This window comes from Oncorhynchus clarkii, unplaced genomic scaffold (assembly GCF_045791955.1).
Source record: "Oncorhynchus clarkii lewisi isolate Uvic-CL-2024 unplaced genomic scaffold, UVic_Ocla_1.0 unplaced_contig_8227_pilon_pilon, whole genome shotgun sequence".
In the NCBI taxonomy this organism is placed as follows: domain Eukaryota; kingdom Metazoa; phylum Chordata; class Actinopteri; order Salmoniformes; family Salmonidae; genus Oncorhynchus; species Oncorhynchus clarkii.
This window is the reverse complement of record NW_027258726.1, coordinates 1-11,120: the sequence shown is the minus strand read 5'-3', so window position 1 is coordinate 11,120 and position 11,120 is coordinate 1. Positions and strand designations below refer to the sequence as shown.

Below are 11,120 nucleotides of genomic sequence, written 5' to 3'. Positions count from 1 at the left end.
GGGTTACTGATGTGTCACAGGACCACCCGTATGTATGTGTGTCCATCCGTAGTCTACTGTTCTCATCTCTCCATGCACTCCCCTATGCATGTGTGATCTCACCTTGCCTAACTACTTTCAGGAGTTTAAATGTGTTCATATTGGTGATAATGATTTATAACAAGTTGAATGGCTTTGCTCTCTTCATACACTACACACACACACACACACACACACACACACACACACACACACACACACACACACACACACACACACACACAACATTGACATTGGTGTGTTTAACAAGGGGACTGTTAGATGGTGAAGGAAGTGAGGAGTTTGTTGTGATAGTGATGTTAGGTTCTGCTGTTAGTTCAGCATTATAACTAATATCTCTGTTAAAGTGGTGTGTATCAAACCTGTTTACTCATTAGCAGTCACTGTAGTATGTCACAGTGGAGTGACTCAGCTTTCAGATGAGTACACACACACACAGTTTAAACTGCTCCCAACTACTGACACACTGTTTCCACACAGGAGAGAGCTCAAAGTGTGTGAAAATGGTTCACATGTTTTGTTTGAACTTTTGGGGGGAGTGTTAATGGTTTGAGTGTGTGTGTATGTGTGCCTCTGTGCAGTGTGTGTGTGTGTGTGTGTGTGTGTGTGTGTGTGTGTGTGTGTGTGTGTGTGTGTGTGTGTGTGTGTGTGTGTGTGTGTGTGTGTGTGTGTGTGTGTGTGTGTGTGTGTGTGTGTGTGTGTCATAAACTCTATATTGAAGTCCATCTCTCCCTGTGAGTGTTGCCTCCAGGGTTGATATGAGTCTTTGAGTGTTTCAGGATGAGTAACACTATGCTATACTATACTAAACGTAGTGAAAACCTGATATAAATTGGTAAAAATGTATAAAAGTTGAACCCTTTAACAAGCCAACCTGTGGTGTCAGACCGACTGTAGTCAATCACACTACTGTCTTCTGTTTGATGTAGGTTGTTCAGCGGGTGAGTGAAGCTGATGTTTGATTTTCCCCCGCTTTCCCTGACAGACACACACACACACACACACACACACAGGTATTCAACATGCCCATGTGTTTCCAGTCCTGCCTAACAGGCCACCTGATACACACTTCCTGTTTCCACATGGAGACCAGGCTGTAAACCTGCTTCATTAGCCCAATGACCTGTTCCCCCTCCTTCCTTGCACTTGAATCTCAGTAGCATACATTCCAATGTGGTTTTCATACAGGTATACAGCCATTGGTTTGAATCTCAGTAGCATACATTCCAATGTGGTTTTCATACAGGTATACAGCCATTGGTTTGAATCTCAGTAGCATACATTCCAATGTGGTTTTCATACAGGTATACAGCCAAGGTTCAGCCATGGAACCCAGCACACTCTCATTGCTCTGATGCAGTACATGCAATAAATACCAGTACATTGTTTTACTGTTTGGATTATACTGACGTTTTAGTGTGTGTGTTGGAATGGAGGGACCCCCGTCATAGTCCAAGGCTGCAACCAATGAGGATCAGGCTCTCCAGGGTTCTACTGATGTCAGTCCTGACTCTGAAGACCTGTTTAAGGACTTCTGAGTACTGACCTTTCACTCCTCCATCAAATTCTGCCTATCCCTCACTCCTTTTATCTCTCTATCCTCCATCACTTACTTCTCAATCACTCTATCAGCTGGTCCCAGCTCGCTCCCTACCCCTACCCCTTAGCCCTAATTAACCCTTCTATGTTTGTAAATCTACAAGATCTGGATAGGTATAAGCAGTGTAGTGATGGAGCTTCCACCACATTCCTTCCACATCTGAAAACATCAAAGGGTTAGGGCCAAGGGGAAGGGGTAGGGAGCACATTGGGATATTCTATCACTCACTATTTTCCCTCTCTATCCTCCATCCCTTGCTTTCTCTGTCTCTCTATCCCTCTACACAGGTGTGGCCATCACCTGGTACTAATCAGCTGCTCATCATAAGGACCTTGGCAAGCTGAATCAGGTGTAATGGCAGGGCTGGAACTAAAGCCCACTAGCTCTAGAGAAGAGGGTTGGCCACCCTTGCTCTATCCTCCATCTCTCCGCCTATCAAGACATTCTAGTTCCAGCTGTATAGAACTCCCCGACCACTCAATCCTGTGCCATCCTCTATCACTGAAACTACTGAACAGAATTACAGAGGATGCCAAATAGACTGTTAAATAGACAGAAGTGAAGAAGCATTTTTATACTGTACCATTGTTTACCAATAGGATCATTTATAATAATGTAAGGGATATTTGTATCCTCAAGATGGAGGAACATGAACTAAAGCTCAGGGTGCTTATTTTAAGATGATGAACACAAGTGTCAGTTCCTTATGTAATGCTATATGTGTATGAAACTCTAATACAGTGTAATAAAATAAAGTGAAGGCTAAGATAAAATATAACAAGGGCTGTTGTGTTCTCTAGTATGTTAACTGTGGTTTGATAATGATCTGTTTTGGGGGGGCTACACACAGACAATGATGGAAAGACAGTTATCTTATATGGCATCCTTTATATCGCATCCCGGAGGACATTGAAAACATTGTGAAATGATTACCGGTAACTTATTTTGTTGGGATTCTGCCTGGGTGCGCTACTGAGTCATTTTAACTTATGGAGCATAAATTGTTTTAGGCAACCCCATCTCTCTTTCTCTCTCTCTCTCTCTCTCTCTCTCTCTCTCTCTCTCTCTCTCTCTCTCTCTCTCTCTCTCTCTCTCTCTCTCTCTCTCTCTCTCTCTCTCTCTCTCTTTGTGTTTTATGATACGGGGCGGTATAGACATTTGTGTGTAGGGCATGTGCGCCCCTCCTCTAGCTGGTGACGGATAATAGTAGTGGGTGTGAGGTGGATTTGAACTTGAAGCCGGGGCAGATTGGAGGAGACTCCTAACTGATGTCCGAGTAGACTGCGCTCTGAGGAGAGAAAGAGAGCTCTATACAGCGGGAACTAGAACGTATATTAGTCTGGTTCTGGAACTAGAATCCGGGATCTTTGGAAACTTGATCGAAAACTTAGTTGGTGGATATCTGGACCCAAGGTAGGATATTATCGTTGCTTGATTGAATTGCTTTTTTATGTATGCCTGTTGTCATTTGTCATAGGCTAAGTAAGGGTAATCTTATTATTACTTTTTAATAGACTGCCGTTTTCTCCGTCGCAAATGAGTAGATTTGCAGTGGACGTCTTTGTAACAAGGCCTCAGTTGTAGATTATGGTTCACATTGATGTCTGCTCATTGACATTTTTCACGCTTTGCTTGCTGTGATTTATCACCGTCTATACTGTATATCCACGGGCATTCAAAGAGAGTGGTGTTTGGGTGGTCAGGTTGAGGAATGTTCTCAATGATCGAGGACCTATAGCCTACAACAGCTCCACTAACAGACCTCACACCAGGGGTTAGCGCTTTAATGGCCAGGCCATTTACAGTGATCGACAACGTATAACCTTTTCAGCACAGCTGCTGCTGTAGACGATCGAGAGGCAAGCGAATTTATCATTTCTGTTTCGGGACGCCTCTGAGTGGCTCACGTCACAGTTGTCCAATTGCGCGAAGGAACATCTGGAGTGAAGTCGTCTCCATTGCCCTCAGCTTCAGCCAGGTGTGTGTGTATGTTTAGCCATTTTCCACGGAGCTGCTGGAGAGATGTCCCTGCTTGTCAAAGCTGTTTTCAGTGTGTAATTTCACTGATTGTTCCAATACGACTCAATGCAGTGTCCCAACAAGGTTTTTATTAGTTCCATTATCCTGCTTAGTGGCTGTAGCTTTTATAGTCACGAGTCTCTTGTCCATTGGTTCCCCTGTTCCAGAACAGCACCACTCTCTATCGTCAGACAATAGGGCTCCTAGCTCTGTGTTTTTACCTTTCAACATCATAGTGAAGTGAAGTAGGTTGTAGTACATTTAGCATGTAGACATTTCAACACAAAGGCTAAACAAAAATAATCATGTTAAGTACATAGTCTACTGAAAGGCTGGTCATGGCTCACATCAACACCTTTATCCCAGAAACCCTAGACCCACTCCAATTTGCATACCGCCCAAACAGATCCACAGAGGATGCAATGTCTATTGCATTTCCCACCTGAACAAAAGGAACACCTATGTGAGAATGCTATTCATTGACTACAGCTCAGCGTTCAACACTATAGTACCCTCAAAGCTCATCACTACGCTAAGGAACCTGGGACTAAACACCTCCCTCTGCAACTGGATCCTGGACTTCCTGACGGGCCGCCCCCAGGTGGTGAAGTGAGGTAGCAACACATCTGCCACACTGATCTTCAACACTCAGCCCCCTCCTGTACTCCCTGTTCACCCACGACTGCATGGCCAGGCACGACTCCAACATCATCATCAAGTTAGCAGATGACACAACAGTGGTAGGCCTGATCAACGACAACGACGAGACAGCCTATAGGGAGGAGGTCAGAGACCTGGCTGGGTGGTGCCAGAATAACAACCTCTCCCTCAACGTAACCAAGACTAAAGAGATGATTGTGGACTACAGGAAAAGGAGGACCGAGGACACCCCCATTCTCATCGATGGGGCTGTACTGGAGCAGGTTGAGAGCTTCAAGTTCCTTGGTGTCCACATCAACAACAAACTAGAATGGCCCAAACACACCAAGACAGTCGAGAAGAGGGCACGACAAAGCCTATTCCCCCTCAGGAAACTAAAACTATTTGGCATGGGTCCTGAGATCCTCAAACAGTTCTACAGCTGCAACATCGAGAGCATCCTGACCGGTTGCATCACTGCCTGGTACAGCAATTGCTTGGCCTCCGACCGCAAGGCACTTCAGAGGGTAGTGCGTACGGCCCAGTACATCACTGGGGCAAAGCTGCCTGCCATCCAGGACCTATACACCAGGCGGTGTCAGAGGAAGGCCCTAAAAATTGTTAAAGACCCCAGCCACCCCAGTTATAGACTGTTCTCTCTACTACCGCATGGCAAGCGGTACCGGGGTGCCAAGTCTAGGACAAAAAGGCTTCTCAACAGTTTTTACCCAAAAGACATAAGACTCCTGAACAGGTAACCAAATGGTTACCCAAACTATTTGCATTGTGTTCCCACCCCCCAACCCCTCTTTTACGCTGCTGCTACTCTCTGTTTATCATATATGCATAGTCACTTTAACTATACATTAATGTAAATACTACCTCAATTGGGCCGACCAACCAGTGCTCCCGCACATTGGCAAACCGGACTATCTGCATTGTGTCCCACCACCCACCACCCGCCAACCCCTCTTTTACGCTGCTGCTACTCTCTGTTCATCATATATGCATAGTCACTTTAACCATATCTACATGTACATACTACCTCAATAAGCCTGACTAACAGGTGTCTGTATATAGCCTCGCTACTCTATATAGCCTTGCTACTGTTATTTTCAAATGTCTTTTTACTGTTGTTTTATTTCTTTACTTACCTACACACAAACACACACACACACACACACACACACACACACACACACACACACACACACACACCTTTTGTTCGCACTATTGGTTAGAGCCTGTAAGTAAGCATTTCACTGTAAGGTCTATCTATACCTGTTGAATTAGGCGCACGTGACAAATAAACTTTGATTTGATTACTTACATCAGCAGACAGTATGTCACTTGCTCAGACTTGGTCAATACTTGTAGTAAAAACTGACTGTGCATAGCTGTTCCAATAGGGCCATGCAAGGTGAGGGCCCTGGAGTGTGTGCATGTGTGCACAGGTAGAGTCACTAGTTTAGGTCCCACTCTGGATTTCCCCCCTCAATCGCTACCGTTTATGTTAAAGTAGGTATATACTGTATGTCATTCATGATCATTTTGATATAATGAACTCAGTGTGTATTGGTTCCACAGGTTCTATAGAAATGTTACATCTCGGACACCTGCTCTGGCTGATGTCTCTCTGTTCTGCTTTAGCTGAAAAAGGTGAGTCTTGCTGTGTGTGTGTGTGTATGTGTGTGTGTGTATGTGTGTGTGTGTGTGTATGTGTGTGTGTGTATGTGTGTGTGTGTGTATATGTGTGTGGGTGTTTTTTCACTGACAAACTGGAAACAGGTCATTAGTTTTACACAAAAGCAGAAAGAGACATTCACGCAGCTCCATTCATCCTTCTCAATCCTCAAGACACGCACACACATGCACACAGGGTTGGTTAAGTAACTTTCTAAATGTAATCTGTTAGTTACTAGTTAACTGTCCAAAATTGTAATCATTAACGTAATGTTTGCATTACCCAAACTCAGTAACGTAATCTGATTACTTTCTGATTACTTTCCCCTTAAGAGGCATTAGAAGAAGACAAAAATTATCCATCACAAACTAAGCCCATTCACAAACTAAACCCATTCACAAACTAAACCCATTCACAAACTAAACCCATTCACAAACTAAACCCATTCACAAACTAAACCCATTCCCAAACTAAACCCATTCACAAACTAAACCCATTCACAAACTAAACCCATTCACAAACTAAACCCATTCACAAACTAAACCCATTCACAAACTAAACCCATTCACAAACTAAACCCATTCACAAACTAAACCCATTCACAAACTAAACCCATTCCCAAACTAAACCCATTCACAAACTAAACCCATTCCCAAACTAAACCCATTCACAAACTAAACCCATTCACAAACTAAACCCATTCACAAACTAAACCCATTCCCAAACTAAACCCATTCCCAAACTAAACCCATTCACAAACTAAACCCATTCACAAACTAAACCCATTCACAAACTAAACCCATTCCCAAACTAAACCCATTCCCAAACTAAACCCATTCACAAACTAAACCCATTCCCAAACTAAACCCATTCACAAACTAAACCCATTCACAAACTAAACCCATTCACAAACTAAACCCATTCCCAAACTAAACCCATTCACAAACTAAACCCATTCACAAACTAAACCCATTCCCAAACTAAACCCATTCCCAAACTAAACCCATTCACAAACTAAACCCATTCACAAACTAAACCCATTCACAAACTAAACCCATTCCCAAACTAAACCCATTCCCAAACTAAACCCATTCACAAACTAAACCCATTCCCAAACTAAACCCATTCCCAAACTAAACCCATTCACAAACTAAACCCATTCCCAAACTAAACCCATTCACAAACTAAACCCATTCACAAACTAAACCCATTCACAAACTAAACCCATTCACAAACTAAACCCATTCACAAACTAAACCCATGCTCTGTGTATCTGTCTGCTCTTTGTCATTTAGTGACTTGCAGGCGATCTGTCCTGAATTACACCCATCCACCCTGTGTGCTATCTGACCTGATATAACTGTACATGCTCATTCTGTAGTCATTTTAACTATTAAGCCCTGACCTAGACCCTCACTTTATGACCTTTAACCCGGATCCCTAGCCATGATCCCAAACCTCATATACTTGCTCATCAGTTTTGATAATATAGACACTTGTGTCCTTACTTGTATGCCTAGTTAGTAACTCCCTCTTTCTCTGTCTTTAGATCCATCATGGAGGATGACGGTAGAGAAGGCTGCCCCCGTTAGTGGTTCTCTGGCTGGCAGGGTGGTGCTACCATGCCACTTCTCCATCACCCCCACCACACACACCCCCACACTCACCCCTAGCACCCAGGGCCCAGAGGACCAGCTGAGGATTAAGTGGAGCAAGGTGGAGGGAGATGGGGAGCGTGTGGTGCTGGTGGCCCATGGAGGAGTGATCAAGGTGGGGCAGGAGTACAAGGGAAGGGTGTCTGTGCCCAGCCACCCCCAGGCAGTAGGGGATGCCTCGCTGATCGTTGTCCACCTGAGGGCTAGCGACGCTGGGCTCTATCGCTGCGAAGTCATGCATGGGATGGAGGACACCCAGGATACTGTTCATCTCAATGTCAGTGGTGAGTGGACACACACACGGTAGCAGACACACACAGTAGCACACACTCACACACACACATTTTGCCCATTAGAATGTGTAAATAACATAATATACGCCATTTAGCAGAATCTTTTATCCAAAGTGACTTACAGTCATGCGGCATACATTTTACGTATGGGTGGTCCATGCGCTTTTGTCATTAGTTCCACTAGTTGTTGGGTAATATAAATCATGTGAAACTCTCTAATACTAACTGTTTCCTGTTATTCCCACTCAGACATGCTGGTCCATAGGGAGCCTTTAGTTAGTCTGTAAAGGTGCCACGGTGTGGTCATGTATCAGCCTTATTATGGTGGAATAGTGCAGTTAGCTTTCTTGGACAGCAGAGCTGAGCAGCAGGCCAAGTCATCATCGCTAGACGGAGGAAGTAACTGGCAGACAGTGGTGTTGTAGGACTCCAGGAGGGGGACGGTCTTGTACATCATGAGACCTGAAGACTGGTGTTAGTGACTCAGCTTCATCATTACCTGCTCAGATGGCAGGAGATTCAGACTGGGACTGTGATGTGTGAGGCAGAGCAGATGGCTGGCTGAAACATTTATCAGGTCTGCATACGTAGATGGAGAAACATTATTGTGTATTCTGCCCTGAGAGTACTGCTATGTTACTCTGGTTGTAACACATTACCTCATGCTGGGTCTGATCTGTGCAGACCTACAGGGCTGGTGTAGGTCTTCTGAGGATAAGGTAGAGGCTGTCTGCTCTTAACCTAGAAATGTATCCATCTTCTGACAAATTCATCAGTAGTTACAGTAGCTAGTATCACCATGTTTCACAGCACGGCAGTCAAGTGTCCATCAAGTGTCCATTAGCTGTGCCAGAGTAAACAAAACCACAGATTGTCTGCAGGTCTCTCTGGGAGTCTTTCTGGGTAGCATGCTGGTGTCAGCTGGCTCTACACCTGTAGTATTGTTCACTAAACATACAAACCTGTGTTCCAAATATTCTGCTCTGATAGATTTGTCCGATACATTGTGTTATGTAGCTCATTTGGGGGGGTTACAATGTACTACTGTGTGTGGCATTCAAGCTGGGTATCTAAAAGGAGAGACCCCCTAAATAGCCCAGATTATCATAGATTCCACATTAGAGATGAACAACAGCCTGTTGATATAGTACAGCCTTTGTGTGTGTGTAGATACAGCCTCTGTTCAGTCTCTGTTCACTAGGCAACAGACAGAGACTGTTCTATCAGACTAACAACTGTCCTTTTACTGCATGTCAATCTACTCAGTCAACTCTATAACTGGAGCCAGCTTCCTAGAGGGAAAAATATTCAACTCTTATGAACTTGGAAAATAGGGGTCTGATACCTCTACAGAACCATAGTCGTGTTACTTGGTTGTCGCAGTTTCCTTATTTGAATGCACCTTTTGTACAGTAAGTGGATCTGGATAACAGTGGATCCAAAACTACACACACACACACACACACACACACACACACACACACACACACACACACACACACACACACACACACACACACACACACACACACACTGACCTCCTGTCTTTGTCTCTCCAGGTGTGGTGTTTCACTACAGGTCTAGCTCTAGTCGTTACACCTTGTCCTTCCCTGGGGCCATTGAAGCGTGTCTCGCTGCCGGGGCCACCATCGCTACAGCCGAACAGCTGACCGCCGCCTTCGAGGACGGACTGGACCAGTGTGACGCCGGCTGGATAGCTGACCAGACTGTCAGGTGTGTATGTTACCTGAGCTCTCAACTGATATACCCATCTCAGGGATACCTCCATCCTGTCAGAGTTTGTATTGAAGACTACATTTCCTATGCTCCCTCTCGCTTCCCTGTAGATACCCAATCACGAAGCCCCGTCCTGGTTGCATGGGCGATATGAAGCACAGACCTGGGATCAGGACGTATGGGCTCAGAGACCCTAAAGAGACCTATGACGTCTACTGCTATGTAGATAAACTACACGGTGAGGGAGTGTTATTGTTGGTGTTTCATGATAGTGAGCTAAATCTATGTCAGCCTGTGCCTCTTTGGGTAAAGTGTGTGTATATCTCCCCTGTACTGTAGGCGAGGTGTTCTACACTCCTGTCAGCTACAAGCTGACCCTTCGCCAGGCCAAGCATGAGTGTGAGAGGCAGGGGGCGGTGCTCGCCTCCCCTGGTAACCTGTTCGCTGCGTGGCGTGGAGGACTGGATCGCTGTGATTACGGCTGGCTGTCAGATGGCAGCGCCCGCTACCCCATCTCCGTCCCCAGGCCCCAGTGTGGAGGAGGGCTGCTGGGGGTCCGGACCCTGTACCGGTTCCCTGACCAGTCAGGCTTCCCCAACCCTATTGACAGACATGGAGCTTTCTGTTTCAAGGGTAAGACTACTGTAATACTATTACCACCACTGTTACTGAAGTTGCTGTTGCTGCTGCTAAGAAAATGATGACAATGGCAATTACATTTATGCTAATGAGGATAGGAAGGAAGAGGAGGAGGACGAGGAGGAGAAAATGAAGAGGAGGAGGATAATGAGAAAGAGAGGAGTAGAAGGAGAAAAGGGGGAGAGAGGAGACATGCTCTCGCTCTCTCTCTCTCTCTCTCTCTCTCTCTCTCTCTCTCTCTCTCTCTCTCTCTCTCTCTCTCTCTCTCTCGAGAAAAGACAGAGGAAAAGTGAGAGAGTTGATCCTCTATTGTAGTAACAGACAGGCAGACTTGGCAGGGGAGTATCACCAGGGATATTTATGCAGCTTGAGTTTCTCTCAGGCTCAATGAGTTATGACCCGACCTGTGTGAGGAAGAACTCTCACCCTGTTTTCACTTCCTGCTGAGGGTTGTCTAAATGGCCAAGCCTGGGGGGACAGATCACATCTCAGTAGAGAGAGCGAGGAGGGGATGGGGAGAGAGAAAGTGAGGTATGGAGGGAATGAGGGAGGAGTAGATTGAGAAAGAGCGAGAGAGACAAAAAGGGAGGAGAGGAGGATGGCAGTGTTACGTGAAAGTCCTTTTATAGCAAAAGACTTAAGAAATATGCTTGTAACCCACATTTATTCCTACATCTCCCGTTGATATCAATGCATGATTTATGTAATAGTTAAAGTTACGGGCATGTGTTCTACGTTAGGATCTGGCCCACTAAGTGTTCAAAGCTTTTATTGTGTTATCATGTTGGACATGTCTGTTTACGAACTGAGCGTTT

General features: G+C 45.1%; 1 protein-coding gene across 1 annotated transcript; it reads left to right on the top strand.

Annotated features, from left to right (window-relative positions):
• Positions 1 to 2,868: 2,868 nt before the first annotated feature.
• On the top strand, positions 2,869 to 10,299 carry LOC139398350 (aggrecan core protein-like; the record flags this gene model as incomplete). The annotated part of the gene is made up of 6 exons (XM_071144400.1): positions 2,869 to 3,052; positions 5,885 to 5,956; positions 7,531 to 7,920; positions 9,489 to 9,663; positions 9,777 to 9,904; positions 10,006 to 10,299. Coding segments are annotated over exons 2-6 (1,048 nt in total), but the record flags the coding sequence as incomplete, so codon positions are not given.
• Between the last annotated feature and the right edge of the window lie 821 nt (positions 10,300 to 11,120).